This window comes from Wasmannia auropunctata, unplaced genomic scaffold (assembly GCF_000956235.1).
Source record: "Wasmannia auropunctata unplaced genomic scaffold, wasmannia.A_1.0 LD336085.1, whole genome shotgun sequence".
Classification (NCBI taxonomy): domain Eukaryota; kingdom Metazoa; phylum Arthropoda; class Insecta; order Hymenoptera; family Formicidae; genus Wasmannia; species Wasmannia auropunctata.
Genome location: NW_012026805.1, coordinates 703,501 through 718,318, shown reverse-complemented (window position 1 = coordinate 718,318; position 14,818 = coordinate 703,501). Strand labels below are relative to the sequence as shown.

Below are 14,818 nucleotides of genomic sequence, written 5' to 3'. Positions count from 1 at the left end.
GCAGTGGCAACTCAAATTGGATTAGATTTGACACTGTAGATTTAACAGTATATTAATTAAAAAGATCACAACTACGGATTGAAATGTCATAAACAATCTAAAATATCAAAACATATCATACATTTTAATCAGACGATTGGTCTCTTTCGTTCGTTTTCGTAGATCTATCGATGTCGATGAATCTCGCACGACGGTAAAATTATCGATTAACAATTTAACCGTTTCTTTGTTAGATAACCGTTAAATCTCGCTCAATCGCGGCGCGTCAACTTTCTTCTTGAATCTCCTCGAGAATATGGGAGTTATGAAATTCTTGCTGACACCGTCACGTAATTAATCGCGCAACCGTCTACCGAGTATTCATTCGTAATGTATCGTTGACGCGCTGTAGCTTACACGCTTCCTTCGGTCCATAGAAGAGATAATTTTTGGAATTTTATTACAGTGCGCCCGCGTTCGCGTTTCGAAGCGAGAGAGAAAATAAAGCGCGAAGGTTCGGAAGTTAACGTCCGTTTCGCGGAAAATATCGTGCGTCTTGACTAGCCGTTAAATCCTGATTGGTGATTCGTTACTTCGACAATACACGCCGATTTTATCCTCCCCTACACCACTTGCTTCGCAACTTCTCCAGATTGTGGTTGTGGTTGTGGTATCGTGCGGCATCAATCTGCCACGTCCCATCCATTCCTTCTCTTCGCTCGCGTTTCGTGATAAAACTAGATAGTTCATTTAAGCTCTCGTTAAAATTGCATCTTGTATACATCATAGAGATATTTAATAATAAATTGGATTCCATGATTTATTTACTATCAAATGATAATGTGTATTTAACGCTTTATTCTTAATATAACGAAATATAGCGATTGTCTAAAATTACAATAAATATTATTAATAACTCAATAGTTCATTTAACTTTTTTTAGTTATGATATTATTTCATAAGCTACGATTTTACAATTTTATTCATATATCTGCTTAGAATTGCAATATAAAGTCGCGATGCCGAGTATACCTCAAAACGCTCTACTGAAACTAAAATAAAACACACATGTAATTTTCAGAATTACTCCAAAAAGAAAGAAAAAATATAGCTTTTGTTCAGAATTGTAGTTACCAGCAGTCTTTTATGATCTAGGAAGACATTGTCAAGTTAGTCCTTCCCGATCGTAAAACCCATAAAGAGCAGATGTAATGTAGTTTTTATCGCCGATAAAACGCACTGCGAATAACGCAAGTATTATTCACTGTCGCAAAAAAGTGTACGTTCTCTCTTTCTTCGATACATACATTTAATTCTTTAAATGTATGTAATTGTCACCATAAATAACTTATAACATCAAATTAATAATATTGATTAAATAAGTATCCATTGACAAAAAAATTACATTTACATTTATTTCTGTAGTCATACACGAATAGTTTAAAGTTTTATTTACTGCAGTTTAAAATATTACATTGTTCCTAAGATATCCCATGCCTTTTATACTTCGTCGGAATACCTTTTTAACGTGCATGTTTCACGTTCGAAAAGAATGTGCACAATTTTGCGTGTACATATATCTGTGATATATTTCCGTTGCATATTTGATGAATTCTTAACAAGACGCCAGGGGTTTCGCTAAAGGGCAAATCCGCCGCGAGTCACTACGGAGGGCCGTATACCGAGAGAAAGGAGAGTACGCGCCGCACGTAGTCGCCGATGGGGCGAAAGACGGTAGAATGAAAAAAGGCCGTTTCAAACGCAATGGACACACCTACGTAATCAAGCGGCGCGCTTAGGACCGCGCCGTTCGGCAAACAAACATGCAGCGAGAGGCAAAGTTACCCCCGGCTAAATTGGGTTAGTTGAAATCCGTTTACGCTAACTCTAATGGCGAAAGCGTGAGCCGCATGCGGCATCGACACCGGACTTTCGTTGAGAGCCGGTCGTCCGCACGAGGGTGATTCGGGCGGGTGTGGCGCGCGCGCGAGGTCTTTATTCTCCCGACCAGCATTTTCATCGTCAAATATTGATACCGGGACCGTCGTGCTTGCCGGTCCGCGCTTTTCGCTTCCATTTACTTTGCGCGTCGTACGTTGCAGCGTGTACATTGTTGCGACACGGGAACAATCTCGGGCAGAATGAATGTTGTGACGCAAAGGAATTTTTAGCCGATGATTGAACTGATGTTAATAGCGGATTAAATACGGTGAATTGGCTTCTTCATTTGCGCACAGCGCACACGGGTAATTCGAACCGTGTAATCGAAGCCTTTGCATTTCGCATCGTTCGACAGTTGCGTGTTACAGCAACGGCATATAACGGCATGTTGCGCATCGTCCGTCGGTAGATAATGTTGTAATTGAATTCATATCTATGATTAATAAAACAAGAGATTACAGAATAGTTTATGCCGGTGTAATCAAATAAATTATATCACGGCAAAATTGATTATCCTCATAGTTAATAAATAATTTGATGTACATTAACATGCATTTATCAGCAATGCTGCAGACTAATGAAATATTTAATTAATAGATATTAAGAAATCGCAGAGATTTTGCGCCGATGTACATGTCGTGCCAATAACACTCGCTAGAATACGCTCTGACATCAAGAGAGAGAAAAAATAATAAATATGACATAACATTTTTAAACTCGCAAACTCACCAACTCTTCCCGTTAGTCATTTCACGGAGGAAATTATAACGCTATTGTGCGTCTCGACGCTATTCTGCGGTATTTCTCGTAGTTTGCTTCATGGAATGTCGTTGAAATTGAGGGAGTTTGCTTTGCCGGGAAAGCGCTTGATTCAACTACATTTTTCTCGTAACGCAGTTTTAAGTACGAACTCTATCTGTCGCGTTAACGCGATCGAAGTTGCAGGGGACGACGGGACTGTCGCGCAACACAATGCGGCACGTCGAGATAGAGTCCGGGCGTGGAGACATTATCGTGACTGTACCAAAAAACTCCAGAATCGCTTCGAAAATAAAGGGACTCTCTCTTTCCCTTGGTATCTCCAGCATAATGGAGGTCGTATCTACCAAGGAGGTCGCGAACTCCCTTTTTTCCATCTCTCCCTCTGGAAAATGCACCACCGGGAGCGGAAACGCGGGCCCACGTGATTTCACTCCAGAGACCATGGCGTCGTCCCTTTTCTCGCCGTCTTCGAGGTCGCAAATAAAACTAAACCGTACCCTCGTTTCAACATTGTTGATACGCGTCCACGGCGACTATGTTAAAAAGTGCCGAGCAATGCCTCTTAATCTTCTTCAAATTGCAATCTCTTTCTCGAAGAGTTATATCACGTGCAATATACATAAGTGACATTATCGTGTATTTTCAATAATTTTTCTCTTCATTAATTCAACTACATTACTTGGAATAAAACATTATATATATATATATATATATTTGAAAAGTTTAAATTAGATTAGTAAATTATTTTTTAAGTATGTAAAATTATTGTAAATTAAATATGAAATAAGAACTAAAATTATCTTTTCTACTATTTTCTTAAGCATTAAAAATATGTACTTCCTTTACTTTTAAAACGCAGAAAAGTATACAAGTGCGATTAGAAATAATAGATATCCAAATTTCTTAAAATTTCAAACCGATCTCGTATTTCTAACGGGCTTACTTCTTCGTTTTAGACGAAATTCATAAATCGTAACCAACCGGTTGTTACTTTCAACAAACGATCCCGTATAAAACCGTGCTACCCCATTTAAGCAATTAATTTACCAGCGAAAAAGCATGGCCTCCAGCAGATTGCATTTTGCTGGTCTGCTCGGGTCCTGATTTTATGAGGTCAGTTATTTTACGCCTGCATTGTTTCTCCCGTAGATGTCCATTTGACCAAAAAGCTATATCAATGAACAAATATGAATAATATTACGATGATTTGCACATATACATATGACAGCGAAATATTACAAAAATTTTATTCCTCTATATGTGCATATTTGAAAAAGTATTTCACTATTTTATGTACGTATATTTATAAAAAATTCGTAGTAATATGTATCAAATGCATTGCAAATTAATTTTTATTTATTTTTAAGTCATCGCTTTTTGTCTTAGTTTAATTTTTTTTAAATTTATTAGACTAGAATCGTGCAATATCATAGTTTTACTTAATGTCATCTGCTTCGATATTGTATTGTAAGTTTCGTTCTTTTTATTTTTCAGATCGAACCCGCACGGAAGATGACGGCCATCTAAGAATCCCCTCCGATGTGCTACGAGTTTCTGAGGATGTGCAGTTTGGTGTTAAAGTGTCGGTGAAACCGGAGCAACTTCGCGAACCTATGATTCCCTTTCCTTTCCTCCGTCGCACTTTGTCTCACGGAAAATCCGCACGAACGATGTCATAGTCGTCCAAGTGCGAATCATCTTCACATTGGACACAATGGCACTGTTGTTCGTCATAATCGTCATTTCGATCACCACTGCCATGTCGCTGCCGCCGGTCATTAGAATCGGTGAGTAATTATCGATCCAATTTGTTAACTTTCAGTTTACTTACGCACGAGGTACAATTACCACGATTGGCTCCGTCATTTAATATGCCTCCTCATGCGCAATAGTATATATAACTTAATCGTGTAATTAATTAATTATCTCTTACAAACTGAAAGCTGTATTTGTCGTACGATATATTATTTTGCAGCTTATATCAAATATTTTGATAGGAAATATTGTAACTGAAAATAAGTTATTTTTTTATGTAATAAACTTTTTAAATATAAATGTGTAATTGAAAATCCATTGTACGTTTTTATATGTAAAATTCATAACTGATCGAGAACCTATTTGTTTCTATTTCTTTTTTATTTTTGCACTGAAGATTTCAAAGTCTGAAAATATTTTTTTCAAACCAAGTTGTGTAATACGCGATGCTCCCTTTCAACGGATATTTTTCTACGATTTATGGCTTTCCACGCACGTTAATTATAAAGCATTCGTGTACCAATACCGTGACATGTGTAGTTCGCTTGTAAGCTGTCAGTTAGTTTAAATTTTACACACTGTCTGTGTGTAAAATTTTTTGTTGTATTAAAAAAATTACACAGTAATAAATTGGGTAACGGAATTAATTTTGTCCTCAATTCTCAAATTTTACTTAAATACGAATAGCACCTGAGCAAATTTCGAACGTCCTGTGCAAGAAAAAACAGAAAGAGAAGCAAATGTGAATATTTAAAGAGCAACATGAACATTTAAAGACATTATATTTTTATCTAGAGAATATTATATTCTCCAATTACATACATGTTAAACGCACCCTCGGAATACTTGCTGAAGAACTATAGCTGTCGAGTTTTATTTCACGTTTGAGGCAGCTTGCAGAACAATAATAATTTCTTTCGCATTCTTTCGCGTGTTATGTTTATTACGAAGTTGCCAAGAACGGCACAGCAGCCCCAAGTTAGTACCCGATCCTCGGCGCATAGAGAGATCGTGTTTAGCTTTTTCCGCGCAACTTGCCCGGAACTTTCCGTCGCTTGATTACGCTTCGTTGCGGCAGGTTATAGATGCGCGCGCGGTTTCGAATTACAGAGTACGCTTCTAAGTACGCGCGCCGCGCGGAGATCGAATCTGCGCTCGCGCGCGCCGCGCGTCTTCGTCGGCGTGGATTCATTAGTATTCCGGGGATGTTTACGTGAGCGTAGAGCAGACGTGTCCGTGCGTAGGATGCCGGGCTTCGACCGTGCGTATCGCACCACCCGTTCGGAGACGCGCACGCACGCACGCATACACACGCATATCCGCGACGCCGAGAGCAGAGCAGCTAGCGGAGCAAGGCTCGAGGCCGCTTGCTCGCCAGTTAAGTCTGACGGTAAGGAAAGTTTTCCGTCGATCTAATTGGTTGAATTTCTCTGTGGGGCAACCGCCTCGGGGGAAACTTGTCCGCAATTTCCTATGATGTCGGCGAGAATGAAGAGAGGGCGATAAGGCGAGCGGACTTGTCAAGATGGGGCGTGCGCGTCCACGTATATAAGACGAATGGGGGACCGAAAGAAAGTAAGGCGTCCCCGAAGGACGAGAGAACCCTCTGGCATCTCGAAACGCGATAACTTTCCAAGAGACCACGAAGAAAATGTAGGGGTTATTGCGTATTCATGTCCACAACTATAATCTTCCTCGTGTTCGGTAACCGTAATTGAAATATCTCTTATACGCACGAGGCGTTCAATGGGAATGGGAATAGAAATGGCTATGATTATTAATTAAATAATGACTCAAAAAGGAATTAATTCGCTTCTGTTATACGTATGCAAACTAGAATTTTTTTAAAATTACAATAGTATGTAGAATCACATGTCATAATAATCTCCGCGGAGATAAAAATTAGCCAATAATAAGTTTTTAAAATAATGAAAATATACACAGGTCGTTACACAAAGCGAAAAAATCGCTGAATTGATATGTGAAATTGTTTTGAAAAAATAATTAAATTTTCCCAACATAGTATTTTCCGCGGTAAATTAAAAGTATAGAATCAATGCATGAGATCATGAGATAATTGAAATGAAATAAAAAAATATTCATATTTTCTCTCTTCGCGCGGAATTCTTTCAGATCCAAATTAGAAAGACTTTTAAAATATGTACAAATATCTAAATAAAGTAAGATGATTTAAAGTTTCTTATAACTGCGGTACAAATTAATGAATAATTAAGTTCCATTTGATGGAAAATGTTTGTTTAACTTAAGTAAAGCAGCAATGATTTTTACCGCATTTTTGCATTATTATTATTCAATCTATGTACGGCTGCATTTAAATTAATGTAATTAATACAGTGTTTAATAACATTGTTTTAGTATGGAATTTAATCAGATACGTTAAAAATTTTTAGAATAAAATTAAATAAAAAAATAACAAAATAACAAAAAATGTAGACTATTAAATATTAACTGTATTAATAACAATTGTATTCGTTTATTATTTATTACGATTTTAATGAGATTTGCAGATTTAATAACATCCATTAAATTTATTGTTAATTTATATAATTGATAGCAAATCTTTTATAATTTTTATAAAATTTTTATAAAAAATATAAAAATATTGAGATTTATCTTGATTAAATATATTCTTTTATTTAGATTTATTTAACTATATTTCAAGTATATTCTTTTGTACAATATTTATTTAGTCTAATTAGAAACACAATTTCAACTACATTAAAATTATTGATTATCCAATAGCTTTCTGATTTTTGAAATTTTAGCAATTTTAATCATATTTAATACTTAATTTGCCTGTATTCGCGCATGCAATTTTAACGATAACTATCTCAATATTGTGGAATAACCGCAAGTCATCAATAATCCGTTTGGAATACGGGTATTTTCGCGAGCCAAGGGAAAGACCGGCTATTACCTAGCGAAAATGAAGCTTGCTGAAAATTATTGCGTAATCGATACACGCTACGTGCAAGTCTCCTTTTTTTTTAATTAAGGGATAAAAAGGATAAATAAAACACAAGCTTCAATTTTCACTAACATGATCCCTCAAACGCGTGAGTTTCTTTTCTTTATTTTTATCCATCTTTTAAATTAGGTTGCATCTAGCCATCCACTTTTCCTCCTATAATATTTATTGCATTATCGCTCGGTAAACCGTGTAAGTGTGGGTGTAAATATACAATTTGTAATATATGTGAGTACTCGCAATATATCGAGCTCGGATCCGTGGATTCGCTATAAGCCCAAATGACTGCGCGGATCAGCCATCCCTGCGGGATACGCGCGCGAGTTTCTGCGGCGCTCGTATTACATACCCTTCTCGCGCATCATATCCGATCAAAATGCAAGTCACCTAATGTCACGCTAAGAACCGGCCGTCAATGGCAGACTCTACTGATCATAAATTTTATCACGTGCACGTCTGCATCTCGCGCGCGTATATGATCTTCGGTTCAGTTGATGGCGGTCTACACACAATCGCTACACTGCACGCGCTCTTTGCCGGGATCAGAACAAAAGAACATCCTGGCACCAGCGTTATATGCAGCAAATAAGGGTATATACGAAGGCATGCACAGCGATCTCGCCATATCCCGCGATACGATGACCGCTGGCCGCAACGTGCCGTAACGTCCGCAGCACTTCCGCAAAAGGTTTCATTGATCGCAATTTTATGAACAGCACGGGATGCATGCGAAGCGAGCAGGATTAACTGACGTGATCCTCGGTGACATCAGGGCGGTGAAAGGAAAAGGTTACGGGAGCGAATACTCGATAACGATCGAGATATCTTCGACAAACACCGTGGTAGAAACGATGGAACCGTAAATGCCAGCCGCTTTCGTATTCCGAGAGCCTGCGGTAACAGCGCGACATGTGATTTGCCCGTGCAACAGCCTAACTCAAGCCGTTGTGAAAGATTTGCACTTTTTGACAAGTGCTTATTTTTGCGAATACAACAAATTTCGTGACACACAATAAATAATTCACAATTCCGATCATTTACGACTCACTGCCTTTTGCAGGTAAAGTATTCTTCCTTATTTTAGTGTTTGTCCAATTTATGAAAATTGTGTAATTCTCATAAATTTCATCATTAAAGAATGAATTTCAAGCTCTCACAGCACCGGCATGGTGGAGCACAATATCTTCGCGCTAAACGTAAACCATTTACGGTACGAGAAGCGCCTTGAGATTCCAAGTGTTTTTTTGAATGAGAATTCTACACAAAATAATGCGCGGTAGAAACGTGAGGTTGCAATTCCACGACCGCTTTTTCCTCTATTCTTATCCGAAGACGTATATATTATACAATGTGTGTGTATGTGTGTGAATACAAGGCATGCATTTCCCGAATAGCAAGTTCATGAATCCGCGCGCTGACGCAAGTTCCGCGACTACCGTCTCGCATGTCTCGCTGATAAATCGCCGTTACGCTCGTATATTCGCGAATTATCGATGCAGTCATTTTGACGGTGTTACGTGTGACACTTCAAAAGTATTATCATCTTTGCTCCCTCGACACGCCGAAAATTTTCAAATCCGAAAGAAACTATGCTGAGAACGGCGCGCGCGCCTGACGTAAGTTCATGGCGAGGAGAGGAAAAACTTCCGCTTGCAGATGCGAGTATAAACGAGCTTAATAAACTTCGCGAAACCTCTAGCAGGGAGCGAGAGCGGAAGTAAATCGCCATCGCGTTGACAGCATTAAAGATTTATAACTTGCCGGCGCGTGCAGAGAAGAATCATAATGCGCTTGGAAGCTCGCAGTCAAATATGCTTGCAGCTCACCATCGCTCGCAAACATACATTCTGATAAATTTTCGAGTACGACATTGCTGGAGTAGTTTCACAATTCCACGATTCAGTTAGTAAAATTGGAAGAATATTTGATTGCGGGGCACATTTCATAATTAAATCGTTTCTCGCTAAGCTTTCTCACAAATACGAAAACGTTAGACGTTAATACTGATTTAACGCATTTTCCAGATACTTTCGAGTATACTTTATAATGCGTATTACTGCGTATTGCTAAAAATTTTAAAATTAGAGTTGAAGTCCGTCACTGAGAAATTCACTCAGAGATTTTACGTCACGTCGATATTGAAATGTGAAGAGATAATAGCGGATGTGACAGATAAAATTTTTTTTCGTCAAAGCGCACTACTCCGCTCAATTTACTGTAAAAGGAATAAATTATATCGTACGCGTTATTATAATATTAATTATAAATAATATAAATATAAATGCTATAATAATAATACTGAATGCAAGAATTAATACGTATAGCGGAAGAATCCGTTTGAAACAATAATTTCTACACGCACGTTAAGATCGACAACATGAAGATGAAGTCATCAGGTCTTTGCGAACAGGTCGATAAGGCATCCTTATCTGCAGCCAGCACCAGTTCTTCCATTAAAGCTTGGCGAAAATTACTTGAAGCGACTCTACTAGATCCTATCGTTTGGCTAAGTAGTTTTCATAAAGAACCGGAATTCTCGCTCCCTCGTTCTGCGCGTTCCGGTGCTTTTTCCCTTGACTTCTCCATTCCCGGTCCTCGGACGAACGCCCGCCGATAATCGAACCCGGGGATCGATGGGGAGGTAACCGGTGAATTTTCTCGTCTGAACTTCAACGGACGTAAATGCTTCCGGCTAGGGCTCAGTTCACGAACGGCCACGCTCGATTTCGCACTTACGAAACGGAAGAACAATCGGCCAGAAAGCTGTGAGATCAATTAGGACATCTGAAGGATCATCGGGATTATCTATCGGCCAAGTTTTCATCAGTGATCGTACGTTTTTTTTTTGTCGACGATCGTTTACACCAAGGAACTTTTTGTTCAAGTGAATTCGTGAACTTTTCAATATGCAATTTAAATTGCTCTTGGACGATCCGATATCTCTTGTTAAATTTTAACAGAAGATAAAAATTCTTTCTAAAAAAAATGTGCAATTAAGAACTAAGGAGAATAAAGAAAGATAATTAGTCACGGGCGTAAATCAGAAAATATTTTTCATTATATACAAAGCGTAAACTGGAATAATCGAGAGACGTAATTTACGGCGCTAATGCGCGCGTGCTATGCGACGAGATACGTTTCGAGTTAATCCGCGTTATGAAGTGACGATAAGATCGCGCTATAATATCGCCCGCTTGCTGTGAAATGCGCTGCGTGCGCATTTCCAGAGCTGAAAATTTGCAATAACCTTTGCTCGGCCACGTACAGTTCGAAACGGAATGAAATAAAATTCTTATTTATGCGCGACAAGTTTTGACTAATTTCCTTCAATTTCGATTTTTTGTTTTGTTTCAAAATTTCACAAAATGATAAAAATATTTATAGACAATTATGTCATTTATAAACAGATTACGTAAAAAATATCTTCTCCTCTTTTAACATAATTGTTATTTATAATTTTGTTATAATGAACAAAAAGCTAAATAAAAATTTGTACGATTTAACTTTATTTCCACTAATTCATACTATCTTATTCTGACTAAACTCATGGTTTACATGCAGTATTTTGAAAGGTCTGTTTTTTTTTGTATGTCGTGTAACGAGTTTTCTAACCGTATCCTATTTTCTCGGCGACCATCGCATTCAATTTCCCTGGAGTACAATAACGGTTCGTGCTGCGACTATGCCTCGACATGAAAACGTCCTATCAATAATTTCATCGCATTTAATTCTCTTGCCACTTACGCATCACCTTTGTGCCGTGGCAGCAAGCTAATTCACATAAGTGCCGCTGAAAAAAATAAATAACCCACGCGATCGCTCTAATAAAGCGATAGAAAGGAAAGTGAAAAGTGCCAAAGGAAACATGTATTTTATCGAGGTAATGAGATAACTCGATAGATAATCGAATACGCTTCATAGTAACAGAAGATTACTTCACATTTTTCAGCTCCATTTCGCACTTTGGATATTCTGCATATGTATATAATATATGTATATAATAACTAAAGCATCTATGTCACTTTATACATTTATCAGTTGCTTTGATGCGTTAACAAGCAATATGTATGCATAACATACCAAGTATGATGGAGAAGTAATGATCCTGTACTAGGTATTTTAAAGCAAATATTTCTTCGATTTCGTTCGGAAATATCGTGCGCATAACTCTTTGAAGACGTAGTGAACTAACCAATTTCCTAAAAGATTTTTCAGACTAGCAGTTTTGACTCGTTCACATTTTTCATCATTTCTCTACAAAACAAAAAGTTTGTATTTTCTAAGGATGCATTTTACTCGTTGTATGTGTGTGTGTGTGTGTGTGTGTGTGTGTGTGTGTGTGTGTGTGTGCGCGCGCGCGCGCGCGCGCATGCAATTTAAAAAAATTCAAAAATATATAAAATATATAAATTGCATAAAATTAAATTCTGCATAATAATTAGACAATTCCCAAAAATAATCTGCCAGAAATTCATAAAATAAATAAAAAAATAATGTATGGTTTGAAGAAAACTATTACGGAACTTTGTGTTAAGAACTTCTGCTCTAAAAAATATATAAACAAATATCATTTTTTAAATACAACTGAGAGAAGCATTATAAATTTTAAACTGTCTCGCAAAGATAAGAGCTCGGACTTTATATTAAATTTCTTCGCGAATTTCTTTTGCCTTCAAAATTTCAGTTTGTATATATCACCGCTGTGTCCAACAGCTGGAATGGTATCGGGTATCGATTTTTCCGTCCGGCCCGAATGTCTACTCCAAATATTTGCAACAATAAGACTTTCGCGCGGTTCTACTCGTAACGCGAAACTAGAGATACGAGATAACTTACTACATGTCAAGATCGATGGCGATTCATGCACATGCATTCGAAACGTCAGTGTGTACGCACACAGTGTAGTGCTCTCCTTCAGGACCGTGACTGCAATTTCTTGCAACGAGCAGTAATACAGGTTGCAATATAAATTTGAGGCACGATCGTAAGACGCCCGCGGAATGTCTGCTTGCCTACGATCTACGATGCTTATGTAAAACATCGCATCGTAAACTCAGTGTCACATGCGCATTTTATTTACGTATTTATCATCGTCGCGAGATGAGCTACGATAAAGACTAGTATGACGCCGAGGACGATAAACGAATGCAGCAAGCGAGAACCGAGGTCGTTTGCCGGTTATCAGCCGTTTCTTAGTGCGGTGCACTTTGTGATCGTTTACTGTACGCTACTTTAGAATTTTTGTGATGCAACTGCTCCTTGCAGCCTTTGGAATTATTACACTTACTAACAGAAATTGATGTATACAAGATACTCTCTTTAAAAGCAGACAATTTAAGAATTTTTCTTAAAAAGAGAGATTATAATTTGTCGATTATTTTAAATTAAAAAATTTTGAGATTTATAGATCAAAGAATTTGAAAATCCAAAGATACAAAAATTTGAAAAAAATAAAGTTTATAATTACAAACATTAAAAATTTATAGAATTTACTCTCTAAATTTTCTGAAGTGATTTTCACTTTTTTGGAGTGAATTTTCACTCTTTTGGAATAAATCTCACTCCAAAAGAGTGGAAATACTGCGCCACTCGAATAGCCAAGTGGCAGTATTTTCACTCCGGAAAATTTAGAGATTAAAAGAAACAAAATAGTTGCGATTTTCAATATATCAAATAATTTACAATTTTAAAAAACTTTTGAACTACCTTTGTATACTTCATGCTTTCACCTTCTTTTATTTTCTATTTTCTTCACAAAATCCATGAATTTTCCATTAATATTGCTCTTTTAATATAACAAAAAGTTTTTTGCATGTATAAGCTTTTGAGTGAAAGAACCTCACACAAATCCTTATGGAGATGGAAATCGAATTCGATGAAATTTCAATATGTTATAGTTCCTTTCACTGATGAAAAATCACAATGGGCACAATACACAATAAACAATTTTCCGGTCACAACCATTTAAAGTCTGAAAATAAAAACTCGACATTTTAATTTGGACTTTGGATTTACTTTTCAATTTCTGAATTTAAAAAATGACTGTTTTAGAATTTTTGCTGTTATATGATAAATTATTGGCAGAGTTTTATGTATATTTCCATAGAATCTTTTTCACACATATTAAAATATTTAAAATGTTGTAATTTATCACATAACAATAAAAATTGTAGAGCAGTCATTTATTTAAAAATTCAATAACTAAAAAATCAAAATCACAATGCAAACGTTGCTATTCAAGTTAGATGACTGATAAATCAATCAGTTGCAATAAGGACTTCAATCAGTACCAGTACTACATACAGCTATTAAATAATATTCACATTCGCTGATTACGCTCAAATCTCTTGCACTCAAAGAGAATGTGAAACAGAGAGATGTAATGATATCCGGATTTATTAATGGACCTTATGGGTATAATGGACAATATTCTAATGGACACATTTTCTAAGTGTGAAAACAAATTAATAGTAAGTTGCTAATTAAGATAGAGAGAGAGAAAATCCATAAAGTTATATAAAATACTTATTTACAAGATGTTTAACACAATGCTAAAACAAGAATAAATGTAACCAATTGTAATTCAAAAATAAATGTAACCAATTATGCGCATCTCAAGTAATATTTTACAAGTCGCAGAAGATACAAAATTTCCAATACCATGCATGACTAAATATTCTGATAGAGCAACACGATACATAATTCAGTTTTTGACCCAGAATCCCGATAATCAAACACGCGATAGTTTTCATGCAAATATCGTATCTTCTTGCAACGCAGTTATTTGCCAACGTCGTCATTTTTCGAATCTCGTAGCGACTTGTATCTCGCTTTTTCTCGATAATATACAGATGTGTACATCAAAGTACATACGCTGCGTGTATGTGAGTAAATGCGGAAAAGGTGAGAGAATCGATACAAAGATGCAAAACGCTGAGTTGCAATATTGGAATGTTTGGCTAGTAAGTATCGGCGCACATCGGGCCTTGATCCATATATCCTGCACGCGCTTGATTGCATCGTGCTGCAACGCTGTCGCCTATAACGAGTGATATTCACGCGGCGGCTGATATTCCAGAGCCACAGTTGCGTATATAGACTGCGCGAGCGAATATTATACGACGAAAACTGACTTGTTTTCCAACGGCAAAAATTTTGAGCTATTGGACAGAGAACAAATCTGGAAATTATTCCGATAAATTCTTCTCTCGATGTGTACAGACCATAAAGAGTATTATTGTATGTTATTTGATTAATAACCATTTTCAAATATGTGTTTAATTTGTATAATTGAATGATCGTTCCTCTCTAATCTTCCTATCTTCTCCATTCAATATTTAATTTATAGCATATTTTCTTTATGATTACACGAAAAGTATCTCGATTGCCTTT

The 14,818-nt window shown here is 36.8% G+C and overlaps 2 protein-coding genes across 3 annotated transcripts in view; both read left to right on the top strand.

The window, feature by feature from the left end:
* Positions 1-14,818, top strand: part of LOC105448530 (glutamate-gated chloride channel subunit beta-like) — a 547,315-nt gene that overhangs the window by 138,270 nt on the left and 394,227 nt on the right. The window lies entirely within an intron of this gene.
* Positions 1-14,818, top strand: part of LOC105448418 (glutamate receptor ionotropic, kainate 2) — a 196,344-nt gene that overhangs the window by 59,921 nt on the left and 121,605 nt on the right. For both annotated transcript variants that reach the window (XM_011686946.1, XM_011686945.1), the window contains exon 2: positions 4,177-4,469. In XM_011686946.1, the coding sequence (XP_011685248.1) occupies positions 4,397-4,469 (73 nt within the window). In that variant the 5' untranslated portion in view covers positions 4,177-4,396. The remainder of the gene's footprint in view (positions 1-4,176; positions 4,470-14,818) is intronic.